General features: G+C 48.4%; 1 protein-coding gene across 7 annotated transcripts in view; it reads left to right on the forward strand.

Moving 5' to 3' along the window:
• The window catches only part of LGR6 (leucine rich repeat containing G protein-coupled receptor 6), a 125,652-nt gene that overhangs the window by 80,685 nt on the left and 29,156 nt on the right, over nt 1–15,811 (forward strand). For 6 of the 7 annotated variants that reach the window (XM_078356838.1, XM_078356839.1, XM_078356840.1 and 3 more), the window contains one exon: nt 4,319–4,390. The exons of the other annotated variant lie outside the window; for it this stretch is intronic. In XM_078356838.1, the coding sequence (XP_078212964.1) occupies nt 4,319–4,390 (72 nt within the window). The remainder of the gene's footprint in view (nt 1–4,318; nt 4,391–15,811) is intronic. 7 annotated transcript variants of the gene reach the window in all.

Genomic DNA, 15,811 nt, shown 5'->3' on the forward strand with positions numbered 1-15,811 from the left:
CGGAGTTCAAGACCAGCCTGACCAACATGGAGAAACCCCGTCTCTACTAAGAATACAAAATTAGCCAGGCATATTGGTGCATGCTGGTAATCCCAGCTACTCAGGAGGCTAAGGCAGGAGAATCACTTGAACCCGGAAGGCAGAGTTTGCCATGAGCAGAGATGGCACCATCGCACTCCAGCCTGGGCCACAAGAGCAAAACCCCATTTAAAAAAAAAAAAAAAAAAAAAAAAAGATTACTGGAGAAATAGTTAGTCCCAGATGAATGAGCAGAAGCAGGTATTTATTGAGCCCCCATGTGGCGTACTGAAAACTCAGGAAACTGAGATACAGACACTGCCCCCGAGGGGTTTTCAGTCCAGTTGAAACAGCAGAATAAATATGGGGTAAAAATAATGCATGCTGTAGTGTAACTTATTCTAACACAGCCAGATGACAAGTTCAGACTTGTAGCAACACAGGTATGGTGAGAAGGCTGAGGTGGAGGAGAGGGAGGCTTCCTGGGGAAGGTGGGGCGGGCCTGGACCTGGAAAGATGGTGAAGTGAAGAGAATGGGGGCATTCCGAGCAGATAGCGATAAAGACAGGGAGGGAGAGTAAGCGTGTTTGGCTGCCAGTGACCAGACCAGTCTGGCTGAAGCAGAGGGTCCCGTGCAGAGCTCGGGAGAAGAAGCTGGAAAGGTGCACGCTGGGACTGGCAACGTTGGTGCAGGGAGCTTGGCTCCTATCTGCCCATGTGGGAGGGAAGCTCAAAGCTTTTCAGGCAAGGGTTAAAAGGGAGTAGTTTAGGAAGATTAATTTGAAGGCTGGATTGGAACCAACGCAGACTGGAGACAGGAGGGTCAGTTCAGAGGCTCTCGGTATCAATCAAAATCTAGTTAGTTTAAGGAGGTGGCAGAAAGGATGGAAGGGAAGGCATGACTGTGAGGGCTGTTTGAAGAAAGCATTGACCTGATCGAGAGATTTTCAAAGGGTAGAAAACCAAGAAGAAGGGGGGTCATGGATGACTCCAAGGTTTGGGCAGGAGCCATGAACTGGCCTGTGAGTCAGGCCTGTTATAGATCTAGGAGAGATGGGGAGGGGCCCACTGAGGACAATGAGGAACCAGGGACTAAGGAAAGAAAACCTGCTGGTGCGGGAGCAAAGCTGATAGAGGAAAACTGATCCCTTTGCATGGGGAGAGGCCAGAAACATCACCCCTTAGTCCTAATCTTTTTTTTTGAGACAGGGTCTTGCTCTGCTGCCTAGCTGAAGTGCAGTGACGCAACCTCAGCTCACTACAACCTCTGCCTCCCAGGTTTAAGCAATTCTTCTGCCTCAGCCTCCCAAGTAGCTGGGACTACAGGTGTGCGCCACCACACCAAGCTAATTTTTGTATTTTTAGTAGAGACAGGGTTTCACCATGTTGGCCAGGATGGCCTCAATCTCTTGACCCTGTGATCTGCCCACCTTGGCCTCCCAAAGTGCTGGGATTACACGCATGAGCCACCGTGCTTGGCCTACCTTTAGTCCTTCACCTGCCTCCAACTCATGGGGTGGAAGAGAGAGGCTTCTAGCAGGAGGTGACCCATGAAGTGGACAGGAGGCTGAGGAATGATGTCCAGGGACTATGGGATGAGCTGTAGGAAGGCCCAGGAGGAAGATAAGGAAGACTGGATATGTTGGGAAGGAAGAAAGACATTTGATTCAAATTAAGGGGTGGACAGGGGCCTATCTGGAGGTGTGAACAGGCAAGCAAGGTGGAGGTGAAGGGGCTTCTCTTAAATCTAAAGCCTGACCTTTCATCATCATCAGGCTGCTCTGCCACATGTGAAGCCCCGTCTCCCACCACCACCACTGCTGTGGCACCAGCAGGACCCCTAGGTAGCACTCAGTTGGACAGCAGTGGTGTCATGTGTGTCATCTGGACTATAAGCCCCAACACCTCCCCAAACTGGGCCATTTGAGGTGCCCAAGATACCAGGGCTGAATGAATGGTTTAGCGGAGGGAGTTGGAGGCCTGGAGCTGGATGTTTAGCTGAGATGGTCTGGACCTGATACACTGGGGGAGGCAGAAGGGGGTGGAAAATGGAGATGGGATTTCAATAGGAGGCAGGAAGAATGATAGAGTTTGATGACAACTGGGATATAGGTGTGAAGGAAATTGGAAGAATTAAAACTCCTTGGTAAGGGGAGATCACTCCCAGAAGGCAGTGTTTTCCCCCATTGGATCAGAAGCTCCCTGGGGACAGGAGTCTGTCTCCTGAACTGGAACCTCATGGAGCAGGTGGGGAACAATGGGGAAGACAGACAGAAGCTTTAAATCCCCAGGGTCACAGGAGTCCTGCCCTTACCCATCTACATTGGGTGAGGCTGTCCCTTGACTTTATATTTGAACAATGACTTAGAAGCCAGCCTGATTTTTTTCCCACTTGTCAGTGATTTCCTTCTTCTGCCTGAAGATGTTTTTAAATTCTTGAATTTAATAGTTTAACTAGAATACGTCACAGTATAGAAGATTCACCATCCAATTATCCTGGAACAATGTACGCTTTGGAGCTGCAGATTCCATTTTCATCATCTTACGGAATTTTTTGTATTATGTCATTGAATACATCTTCAGTCTCGTTTTTGGATTCTCTGCACCAGAAACATCAATGATGCTTATGTTAAATCACCTTTATGTCTTCAGCATTTAGTTTTTGTTTTCATGTTTTTGTCTTATTCAACCATTGTCACCACGATTATCTCAAGTTTTCTCTCTGATGCCACTTCAATTTTTAGCAGTGTCTACACTGTCCCTTGTTTTAAATTTATTGACTAGTTTTTTTGTTTGTTTTTGAGATAGAGTCCTGCTGTGTCACCCAGGCTGGAGTGCAATGGCACAATCTTTGCTCACTGCAACGTCCACTTCCTGGATTTAAGCAACTCTCCTGCTTCAGCCTCCCCAATAGCTGGGACTACAGGTGCCTGCCACCACACCTGGCTAATTTTTGTATTTTTAGTAGAGATGGGGTTTCACTATGTTGGCCAGGCTGGTCTTGAACTCCTGACATCGTGATCTGCCTGCCTTGTCCTCCCAAAGTGCTGGGATTACAGGCATGAGCCACCGCGCCTGGCCTACCCCTTAGTCCTTCACCTGCCTCCAACTCATGGGATGGAAGAGAGAGGCTTCTAGCAGGAGGTGACCATGAAGTGGACAGGAGGCTGAGAAATGCTGTCCAGGCCCTTGAATAGTTTTCCTTTTAGTGATGTAGTGTTGGTCCTCAACTAATTTCCTTCATCTACTGTGCCATTTTTCCTTTCATTTAAGAAGATTTATCTTTGAAATACTGTTTTATTGGATTGCTTTGCAGCAGAAGGCTATTGTGATACACTTCTTTGTGTTCCTGGTTCACTAGTTATCTTTTCTTCTAGGCTTGAAGCTTTGCCTGTCTTTTGCCTCCTCTTCTTGCTGTTTCCCTGTTGCATGTTTTCATAATTTTTATGCAATGTCATTTTTTTCTGGCTTATGCTTGGATAGCTCTGTCCAGTTGTTCAAGCTGTACCACCTTGGGCCCCCCTTTGCCTGGAATGCCCTTCCATCTGCTAGTTGTTCAAGCTGCACCACTTTGGGGCCCCCTTTGCCTGGAATGCCCTTCCATCTGCTAGTTGTTCAAGCTGCACCACTTTGGGGCCCCCTTTGCCTGGAATGCCCTTCCATCTGCTAGTTGTTCAAGCTGCACCACTTTGGGGCCCCCTTTGCCTGGAATGCCCTTCCCTTTGCTTGCTCAGTTCACCTGTCCTTCAAGGCCCTGCTCTGGATCACCACCTCTATAAAGCCTTCCTTGATTCCTCCGGCCTCACCAATCTCCTTCTTCTCTGAGCGTGTCTGCAGCTCTCTCCAGTTGTAACAGAAAGCTTCGCCTTTAATTATATGTTGTCTGCAGCGGTTTGCTGTTGGCTCCTGTAAGTACGTCTGGCCACTGAGTCAGGCAGGCTGGGTCCTGCAGAGCCCAGCCATAGAAAAAGCCTCAGACTTGAGCCCCTCTGACATCAGGCCTGTCTCCTAGAGCTTAGGGGGAGCCTGCTTTAGCTTTGGCCTGGGCTCTCCTTGCCCTTTTTCCTTCAGTAGGAAATCAAAACGGGGTAGCCTGTGGTCAATCCAGCCTTGGAGACTGTGGCTTCAGAAGTCAGTCTTGGCCAGTCATTTTGTTCCTGGAAACAAAGGGACGGACCATTAGGGTCATTCTGTCCATGCTTCTGCCTCCACTCTCCCGCTCGTGCCACCGTGTGCTCTTCCATCCCTGGGCCGCAGTGCCACTGGCGCCCATTCTGATGCATCTTTTCTTCCTGTGCAGGCATTTGCATAACAACCGCATCCAGCATCTGGGGACCCACAGCTTCGAGGGGCTGCACAATCTGGAGACACTGTGAGTTTTGAGGTCTTGGTCAAACTCTGTCTGCCTGGTGATGGAAGCCTGGAGTCCTGGAGCCCTGGAGTGAGGGGAGTGCACAGAGGGAAGGGCCAGCAGGCCTGGGATGCTGGGGTCTGGCCCCCGGCTTGTTCACCCACACGCCCCTCCCTGGCACTTTCCCTGGAATATCACTGAGAATGAATTTCTTCCTCCTTCAAGTGGTCAGAATGTGCTCTCTGGGAGTTCAGAATGGCCAGGGAGGGAGTAGGAACCTGGGATCTCCCTGCAGGCAGAGACCACCGAAATAATGAAAATTCTGGACAGAAATGGGAATTGCAAGAAGCTCAAGGAATTAGAATATGAAGCCGGGGAAATAGAAGGCAGAGGGGCAGAGCTGGGGCTGACCTGTTGGCCGTTTTGACATCTGTGTAAGGGTGGCTGCTGACGGAAGGGAGAGTAATACCACAGAGTAATGCTGGGACTGTTTGCCAATTGATCTAACTAGCTAAATGGTTAATGGGGAGATGGCCCATTCAGTGCTCCAGCCTGACTATAAAAAGCACCCAAGCTGTTGACTCTCAAAAAGCCATATTATTCACACATCATCATCCTGGAATTCAGTTAAGGTCAGAATGCACCCAAAGCCTCCCATCATTTCCTCTGGAGTCCTGCCAGCCCCCACACAGTGGGCTGAGTGGGCCCCACTTGAGCAAACAACTAGCTGGGCTAAGTGTGGCCATCGCTGCCAGCTGGGGTCCCTCAGCTCCCATGAGGGAGCTGGCTGCCACGGCCACCTGGTACAGGCCTGGGAGAGGGGCAGTGGGGAGAGAAGGACCCCCAGGTCACCAAGTGTGAGCCACTGAGATTGGGGTGGAGCTCTTGGTGTCAGGGGGATGGTCAGTTTCTCTTGCCCCCCACTTGCTCCACCTCACCCTCCATAACCAACCCCCCTTATTCTCCACACAACCTGCATATACTCCAGAACATCACTCCTGAGGTGAGGGGTTTTCAGGAATCCAAAGCAGCAGAGGAGAACGTGCTGAAAGCCAAGCTGTGGCCTAGGAAGCAACTTACTGGAGAAAACCACTGGGCGAAAGCTACCCCAGGAGGCCTGGGCCGACGGCATTTGTGGTGGTGCAGGGAAAAGGAATGGGGAGGCTGAACCCAAGCTCCACTCTTTTTCCCTGTGGCCAAAGACGCAGGAGTGTGGCTGCTTTCTTGCGCTCAGCCTGAAGCAGGAGAAACGGCAGAGCCAGCCCAGCTTTGCCAGCATGCTCACCCTCCAGAAGACTGAGGGCTGAGGTGTGGGCGACAAGCTCCAGCTTGGAGGCAGGAAAATCGCAACCTCTCCCTGCCGCTGTGCGTGACTTGGGCTACGTGTTCTGCCCTCTCTAGCTGTCATAGACAGCTGGACAGTTAACTCTGGGCAGTCCAACCCACTCAATCAACATCTGAGAAAACTGATGTCTGAGGAGGTGGCATGAGCCGCCCAGAGTTACTTCCTCAGTTAGAGACAGAGCAGACCTAGGGTGTGTTAACGAGAAAACGTACCTGAAAGTCCCTTGGGTACAGCCTGCTGTCCTCTTTTGTCTGGGTCAGATGTGAACTGTGTGAGCCTGCTATGTGCCAGCTGTTTGGGGGGATCCTAGACGTAAGAGATGCTCACTACCCTGTAAAAGCCTGTGCCCCCACAGCCACCCTTCCTCAGGAGATACAAGAGCTTTTAGGGCAGCATTTGGAGTTGCCATGCATGAGCAGGGCAGTGCATGAGCAGGAGTCCAAGGCCATGGGCCCTGGAGTGTAGGCGCTGTTAGCTCTGCTGGGAAATCAGCTGAGGAGGGGGTACATATACCGGCTGTGGGTTGGCACCTCTAAAAAGCCAACTAGCTGCTGTTTCTTCACTTTTGGGGCACACTGCCTAATTCTTTCTCAATTAGCCAATGGATTGCCGAGCAGGGCATTTGGCTCAGCTGGTGCTGGCTGAATTACAGAGCAATCCTGCCGCTAAGCGCCCACTGTACCTTTCATCTACGGGAGCACTTGGTTCCATCACACAAAGCCCAGGGCCTGCACCCACTTTACCAATGGGAAAGCCAAGGCTAGGAGCCTGGTAGCAAAGCCCTTGGCTTCAGACAGGCTGGGGTCCAATGCCAATTCTACCAGCGGTGTGACCTTGGTCAAAGCCTTTGCCTCTGTGAGTCTCTGTTTTCTAATCTGAAACATGATGCCAGAGATGGTACTAATCCTACAGCGTTGGCCTGTGGATTACATGAGATGATGTCTGTAAGGTTCTTACAGACCCTGACAAGCTGCACAGGCACCTGCCCTACACTCCTTTCTCCTTTCCCATCCCCTCCGCTGAGGGACTCCATCTCAACAATACCCCTTTCTTCCTGCCCTTGAGGGGGCAAGTTCTTCTTCCAACTTTTGATCTCCAATTAAAAGGGGGAAAAGTGTGTTCTTTATCCTCTGTTCCCCAGAGCATTTGCTGGGGAGCTTGCAGGGGCAGCCAGATGTGGCGGGGGGAGGAGTAACTGGGAGAATAAAAGGAGAAAGAAATGATAGTCAAACCTTTTAATTGTTGCATAATTGGCACGCTCTGCAGCCTCAGTTATTACTCTGGAGCTTTTCATGTGAGCTTCTCACTGGAAGGGTATTTCTCCCTCAGGCCCCGTAAATCTCTGCCACTTAGACCTCTCTCATCTCCGGCAGCAGAGGGAAGATCAAACCCCTGCGGCCCAAGCTGTGGTTTGGCTGGAGCTGTGGTTTGGCTCCTCTGCAGACTCCTCTAAGCGGGGAAAGCGGCCCCCAGCCATACCACCTGGGGAGGAGGGGCCAGGTGCGGGCATGCACACGCGTGGTCACACAGGCATCTGGAACTGCACAGCCGATCACGTGCACATGCAGCACATGTGCCACATGCTTCAAGCCTTACATGATTCTCACTCCACATAGGCAGCCCCACCCCACAACCCAGCATGGCACAGAAATGCCCTTCACAAGTGCACCTGCAGCAACACAGCCTCTGTGATGCCCTCAGCTCTGGAGACCAGGCTGTTTGGCTTCCAACCAGCTTTGCTTCTGTAAGGTGGGTCAGCCAGAGGAAGTACCCCCACCTCTGTGAGCCTCACTTCCTTCATCTGCGCAAGGCTACCTCAGAGATGGGGAGAAAGTGTGAGAGACATACACCATGCTCTCTTTTACTCCAAAAGGGCCAGCAAATCCAAGTGATTTGTGCAAGATTCAGGGGATAGGCACTGTTAAGGCCTCTCTCTTGCTTAGCAGAACAAATCGTGCCAACTCCACCCGCCCCACCCCCTTCCTGCAGAAACCTTGCTGCCCTCTGGGAAAGTCTGACCTTCATAGGAAGAAAGCTCCCAGGACATTTCTCCTGACGTAATCATCATCATTCCAGACTTTGCCAAGAAACCTCAGCCAGAAGCAAATAGGACATGCTCCATCCTGCATCCACAGCTCCTTTCTACTTCCACAATGAGGATGACCCACAGCTTGTTGGGAAATTGAGAATCAGAGGTGGTCTAGCCCCCAGACTGTGAAGTAGTGTTTCCACTTACCAGATCAGACCAAAGGTAGATATTTGGGGGTGAGTTGCCCATGTTTCTATAGTTTGTAAATGATGGTAAACCACTAGAAACCATACCTCTCGCTTCATAACACGTTGCTTCATTTAGTACTAGCTCCCTCGAGGTCAGATCAATCATAGGACTTCCCGGGTATCTAGGCTGAGAGATAAGAGAGAATGGTAAAGAACATTTCTAGGAAGGTTTTCCCAGGAGGTCTCAGGACCTGAAACCAGGTGCCTGTGCTCCTATGTCAGTGTTTGGAAATGTGTGCTTAGAGGCCATGAGGAGCTAGTCTAGCCTGACAGCTAATGATCCTTGAACTCCTAGCTATACTTAAAAATAAAATCTTTGCAAGGAATAAAAAGGTCTAGCAAACCCAACTGCACCCTACAGGGCCCACTCTCATGCTCTACATCTGGGAACGTGATGGCTGAATCTGAGCTAGAACCCAGAGGGGACAGGGCCCAGGATGGACCCGGGGACGACAGCGTCTCACCTCTCTCTGGCCTGGGTGATACTCCCTGGACCTTGTTATAACCTCATTAAACAAATCAGGCTCAACTGGAGCCCTGTGCTGGCTTGACCCTTCCCTTTGGAGAAGAGCCTGGGCCATAGTGAGAACAGAAATCTTCTAGCCCCAGCTCTCTCTCTAAATCAGGACCAGCATTCCACAGGGGCCTGGGATGGGAAGAAAGCAGAGAAAAAATTTATGGAATTCTGCCTTATAATACAAAATTGTATCTTCCACATCAAATCTCGTCTGGGGACGGATGCCCTGGTGATGTGTTTCCACAGAACATTTTTACTTCAACAGCGGCTGTAGCTAGAAAATGTTCCTCTCTCTGTGTGTCTTGGAAACCACTAATCCCAACAAGAAACTGATTCTGACTTGCTTCTGAGAGTAGCTGGCCACCTCTCCCTCCTCGCCCTGATATCAGCCTCTGGCCAGGGACAGGAAACCAGGTGGACTTCCACTGAGGTCCTTCCAGGGCTCAGGGTTCTTCTCAGAGTAGAATGAAGATTTGGCTTGACTCAGTAGACCTAGATTCAAATCCTGGCTCTGCCACCAGCATGCGACAGGTGCAAGTCACCTGACTTTTCAAGAACCTCAATTTCCACAAATAGAAAATGAGGATAATAGTTTTCAATGAAAGGGCTGGGCGCCGTGGTTCACACTTGTAATCCCAGCACTTTGGAAGGCCAAGGCAGGCAGATCACAAGGTCAAGAGATCGAGACCATCCTGGCCAACATGGTGAAACCCCTGTCTCTACTAAAAATACAGAAAAAATTAGCCAGGTGTGTTGGCACATGACTGCAGTCCCAGCTACTCGGGAGGCTGAGGCAGGAGAATCACCTGAACGCAGGAGGTGGAGGTGGTAGTGAACTGAGATCACACCACTGCACTCCAGCTTGGTGACACAGTGAGACTCTCTCTCAAAAAAAAAAATTTTTTTTTAATTGAGAAGACTGTTGTCAAGGACCACATTGAATGAGATGACTTCACATGGTGCCTGGAACATTAGAGGTATTTGATTTATGTCGGCTTTCTTTCCTATCCTCCCATTTAATGTTGGATGGAATGTGTCCTAAGGTGGCCAGGAGAATGTTACCCAGAAGGGTCATTTCACAGTGGTCCATGCTGTGTCTCATCTCCTCTGTAGGATGGATGGGAATTTCCAGGCAGTCAGGACAAGGCTACTGTGTTCATTTCCCATGGCTGCCATAACCAATTACCACAGATTTTGTGGCTTAAAAGAAAACAGCAACTTATTCTCCCATAGTTCTAGAGGTCAGAAGTCCAAATTCAAGGTGTTAGCAGAGATGGCACCTTCCGGAGGGTTTGAGGCAGAATCCACGTCATGCCTCTCGCCTCACTTCTGGTGTCTGGTGACAGTCCTTGACTTGTAGACCCATCACTCCAGTCTCAGACTCTATCTTCATGTTGCCTTTTTTGTTTTCTTCTGTGTCTCTTCTCTGTGTGTCTCCTCTTCTTGTAGGAATATTTGCCATTGGATTTGGGGCCCACCCTGTTAACCAAGGATGATCTCATCTTGAGATCTTTAATTCCTTCTACAGAGGCTCTCTTTCCAAATCAGCTCACAATCACAGGTGCCAGGGTACATTCACAGGTACCAGGCATGGACATATCTTTTGTGGGCTACATACAATGCAACCCTCTATGCAGCTATCCTGGGAGTCTCCATGACAGAGCTCTCTGTGGACAGGCTAATGGGTTGAGCAGAGGTCCAGATGAATCTTGCAAATTTGCCTTCTTATCTCAAGGTAAGTCACTAGTCACTGGGCAAATAATCATCCCACTAGTCACTGGGCAAATAATGATTCCCTGCAGTTAAGAGAATTAGAAATATTATTTTCTCAAAAGCTGTCTCGTCTTATATCTTACTTATCTCCCCAACCACTTATTGAGAAAGACAAGGCAGGAATAGTGCATCCTCATGTTACAGTCGAGGAAACTGAAACAAAGGGTGGATGACTTGCCCAAGGGCACTCAGCTAATTAAGAGCCAGGATTAGAACTTGGGTTTCTCTGCCTTTGGCCCAGCATCAGCCCATCAGACCACACTGCCTCTTGAGGCTAAGAATTGAGGAACTCTCTTTCCTCGCCAGTTCTTAATCATCTTACATTTGTGGGTTTATTAGCTGCAAATTTGTGGGGTTTTGTGGCTTATAGAGGAATTTATTGTTCCATATAAAACATTTCTTTCTGGCTTCCCCCGCAGAACCACTAATGACTTTTAACAGGCAGAAAATTGAGCTGCCCAATGAGTTTGTGTTGCGTTCTGTGACCGTGACGAGTTATTAATAGTTCTTCCCAACACAACATTCCCTTTCCCATTGCCCTGGTGTGGGGGGTAGCCAAGGTCACTGCTCCTGTCATTGCTGCCTCTCCCTCCCCTGCTGGCAATGGGGCCAAAACTTCCGCTGTGAACTCTACCCCCACCGCCGACCGCTCCCACAGGCACCCCAGCCAGCTGTCTGCAATGGAGAGGAAGGGAGGCTAAGGGGGTGGGGAGCTTGGCCACAGGTTCCTTAGTAGATGTCATGGAGAGGAAAAGAAGTTCAGGTCTGGCCCTCCCCTATCTGTAGGAAGGAGGAGCTGGTAAGAATGAAAGATTACCACTCTTGTCTTCTGTTTCTTTAGATTCACTCATTCCATAAATATTTATTAAGCTTTTAGTATATGCCAGGCCACTGTTATAGTCACTTGGAAAACATTTATGAACAACAAAGTGTAGCCCCTGCCATCACAGAGACCAAAGCGTTCTAGATCAGGAGTCCTGAGTTCTTTTAAACTTATCGTGAATGCACTGTTCCCAGCATTTCTGACCTTATCACCCTAACCTCTTAACCTTGGCACGTCCCAAGGCTCAAGTTCTATTTACGCTTGCTTCTTCTGTCTTCTTGAATGTTTTGAATGGTCTTGAATGTTTGCTGATGACTCCAGCCCAGACCTATCTCTTGAACTCCAGGCTTAAATATTCAAAGGCCCCTCTTAACATGCTCACTGGATATCTAACAGATGCCCAGGCTGAACCCTGGAGTCTCTCCCTGAACCCATTCCACCAGAAGTCTTCCCCAGCTCAGTTATGGCAGCTTTACTCCTGCAGGTACTCAGACCCAAACTTTGGAATCATCCAGAACAACTCTCTTTCTCTCATATCCCATATCCAAGCTGTCAGCAAACTCCATTGGCTCCATCTTCCAAATATATTAAGAATCTGGCCACTTCTCTCCCCTTCCACTGCTACCACGATGCTCCAAGCCTCCATCCTTCTCTTACCTGGGTTATTGCAGTGGCCTCCTATCTGGTCACTCTGCTCTCATTCTTGTCATCCTACAATCTATTTTCAACACAACCGCCAGAGTGACTCTTTTAAAATACTAATCAGGTCATGTTATTTTTCTGTTCCAAACCCTCCAGTGGTTGGTTCCCCAACATACTCCAGAAGAAAAAGCCAACATTCCGTACTGGTCTACAGGTGGCAGATGCTGCGACCCTTGCTGCCTCTCTGGTGTCAGCCCTCCCTCAATCTACTCCAGGCACGATGGCCTCCTTGAATACACTGTGTTCATTCCTGCATCAAGCCTGTTCCTTTTGTCTAGAATGTTCTTTCCACCATTATCCACATGGTTTACTTCCTCACCTCCTCCAAGACTTTGCTCAAACGTCCCCATTTAAATGGTGACCTCCCTGGTCAGCACTTTGAGACCTCCATTCCCAGCACTCTCCGTTTTCTACTTAGTGTTTTCCATGTCACTCGCCACAATGATACTCTAATAATTTATTTACTCACTTAATTGCCTACCTCCTACCTCTCCATGAATTCTGCTCACTTTTGTATTTGCACATTTGACCCAGTGCCAGGCACAGAGAAGGTACTCAACAAATATCTGTTGAACAAATATTTCAACAAATAGATTTATGGCCCTTGGCAAATCTTTATTCCTCTGCTGGCTTCAGTCTTCCCATCTGTACTTGGAGGCGTTGGACTATCTAACATCTAAGGTTCTTCCCAGCCCCAGTCATGTCTGTCTATATTCCAAGATATGCAGTCTCCAGCCCAGACCTCTCCCCTGAACCCTAGATGTAAATATCCTCTAGTCAGTCCTCTCACAGCCTGGGAGCTGTCACACGTGTCCCATGCTGTCTTGGAGAAAGGACTTGGATATGGACTGAACCCACGGGGATGGTCCCTCGGTCCTCCCTTCAGGCAACGTTACCTTCCCACAAGCCAGTTGCAAGACCTCAGCTTTTGACCAGTAGGTCCAAGTCACTGGGAAAGAGTATCAGGCCACATTCTGCTATGGTCAGGAGCATCTCTAAGCCTTCAGGTCACTTCCATTAATGGGCTCCAAACACCCAGGTGAGAGGAGTATTGCTCACAGAGGTCTGATCACATCCAGAGGACTGGATCTTGTTCTAGGTACCATACTTTAAGTGTGGCAAAGGCTGTCCTGGGAAGGGTGGTGAGGATATGAAGTGTCACAAAATGTGATTCAAAGAACTGAAGAGAAGCCTTTGATAGAGTACAATGGTCATATTTGGAAGGCACATTACACACATTTTATGCTCTTCCAGCGGACAGGATGAGGGCCAAGAGGGGAAGTAAAGATGGGCACTCCAGCTGACGATAAGGAAAGGTGACTTAATCTACAGAGTGGCCCAACAGAGACAGCATCAGACACACAGCATGTCAGTGGGTGCCTTGCCCTTTACATAGTTCCAGGATCCTCACTGGGCCAGAATCTCAGAGATGATTCCTCCTTGGGGGTCGTTTGGACTATTACCTTTTACCTGTCTTCGAATTCTAGGTTTCTGTGGTTTTTCATTAAGGCAGGGCGACAAGCAATCTCAATCTCAGAGATCAGTCATTTTCATTATAATCAGCACTGATACTGCTTCAGGTAGATCCTGAATTTTCTCTCTGGCAAGGAAGAGAACGTAGGTGGAAGGAGGGAGGTTGTATCTGTGTCTCTCGATGGAAACTAATGACAACTTTACTCATTGCTGCATTTATTAATGGGCGGCCTTTTGTGTAGATTGTTTAGAAGGTAAAACAATACTGTTAGTCATAAAGTTTTGGTTGGCTCCTGGCTCACCCAGTCATCTGTCCCAAGCACGTGGAGTCATATTTAGGAGAGAGGCTCTGTCTGCAGTATGAGAAAAGCAATTAAGACAGGTATTCTTGTGCAGGCTTGCCTTTGTTCCAGGCCTTTGGGAGATAAAAGGCAGTTCAGAGTTTACAATCCATCAGAAATTTCTGTGTTTTGCGTTTCACAATGGGGAGCTAGGCTCACCCATACTCCTGCATGCGCCCTTATCTATAATCCAGTAATAAAAATGTAAGTGGAAGCCCAATTAATGATACTCATCTTTCTGATTTGCTGTGAAAAGGGGATGGGCCAAGTTGTGTGCTGACTTTTGTAGCATCTAAAGAATGAAAGTGTCAGTTCTAGTAGCTTATGTCTAGTAAAAGGAAGAGGTTAAAGGAATTGGTATTATTTGAACATCTACTCTATGCCAGTCTCTGGACCAGGTGAACAGAGCAGTCATATGCAATGGGTATCTCCCATTTACAGGTGAAGAAATGAGCTAAGAAAATTAAGAGATTTGTTCAAGATGATCCTGTTGGTACACAGAAGGCAAGAGTTCTCTCTAATACAGATAACACACAAAAAGACATCTGACCTTCAAATCATAATTATTTGGCTTTGACATGCTTAGAAGCACGAAAAGAAACTCCTGCAGGAGCCCAATCCTCCGCCTCCATTTATCCTCTCTCCCTAAAACGTTTTCTTAGCCCTGCTATTTAGAGCGCAGCCAGGATCCAACTCTATGCAGAATATAGGAAAGTGTTTTAAACCAGGAGCCAAGAGGCCTGAGTTTGATGGCTCTGAGACTTGCAGCAATTTACCTTCTCTCCAAGCCCATTTCCTCATCAACAAAAAGAAGGGACTGGACAGGATGACTGTAAAATCCTGCCAGCTCTGTACTTTGAATCTACATCTGAATCTACAGTGAGGCTCCCCAGAGATCTCTGAAGTTGGCCATTTCTGCATAGCCTGATGGAAAAGAGAAAATTGGGCATGTGGGTCTTTGAACAGCTTAGGCCTGGGTTGCCTTCTCTGCTACCTTTACCGATTGCATGGATTTGCCATCTGTTTTGATTGGATTTGGCTAGAAACAGCCGAGCAGATGAAGGAGTGTCTGAGCTCTGGACAGCTGCAGCTTCCAGATTGCGCTCTGGCTGGAGTTGGAAGTGGTTTCTCTTTAACTTCAGTCCTTCTCCATCTGCTTCTAGCTCCCGGGAGCAGGAGACAGAACACCAAACTCTTCCTGGGCTTCTGGCTGATTGTGGGCTGTTAAAGATAATAGTCTATTAACCCATGAAAGAGTTTTCCAGCTGAAGTTTAGGGTATCATAAACCATCCTGCAATGGAAGTTTCAGACTGAGCCTGGTGCTGACCAAGAACCTTCGTCTTAGAGTCTAATCCCAAAGGCCAAGACACTGCCATGAAGCAGCCAGTTACCAGGGCCAAAGGAGCCCCATCTTGAGACATTGCACAGTGGACTCAAATGATCATCTACAACAATGAACATTCACATGTATGTCCTTGTGCCTGGGCTGTGGGAGATCCAAAAGTGAACCCATATGCTTCCTAGCCTCAAAAAGCTTCCTGTCTCATTGAGGAGATATGCTTGCAGAAAACCCAACTCTGGACTCAAACCACCTGGGCTTCAATCCCAGCCCTTCTATTACTAGCTGTGGAACTGTGGTCAAGTGATTATCTCCCTCTGTGCCTCGGTTTCTCATCTGCAAAATGGAGGTCATTATGGTACCTACCTCAAAGGGTTGGCACGGCAATTAAATGAATTAATATATGCAAATCACCTAGAACCATGACTATTACATAGTCATTACTATCATTACTATTGTAATGCTATGCATGCAGAGGAAGAAAATCCCGGAAAAGTTGCGAGAGAGTGAGTGACTCATTCTGACTACAGGAATTGGGTTGGATTGAGGGAGAAAGGTATATTTGAGCTGAACTTCAAAGGATGACTAGGATTTCAACAGCTGAGGATGTGGGAAAAGGGTATTCGAGGCTGAGGGCATGAGGGGCGCAAGTAACTACACAAGGGTGTGAAAATGGCAGAACCCATGGAGGACAGAAATGGCAGATGAAGCTGAGTGATTAGTTAAGGGCATTAGAGCTGATTAAGGGATTTGAATTTTGTGTGTAAGCCCTTGTTCTGGAAGCCTTTCCAGATTTTTCAACAGGAGAGGAACAGACTCAGTTTTGCATTTTAAAAAGATCTTTCTGGCAG

This window comes from Callithrix jacchus, chromosome 19 (genome assembly GCF_049354715.1).
Source record: "Callithrix jacchus isolate 240 chromosome 19, calJac240_pri, whole genome shotgun sequence".
Lineage (NCBI taxonomy): Eukaryota > Metazoa > Chordata > Mammalia > Primates > Cebidae > Callithrix > Callithrix jacchus.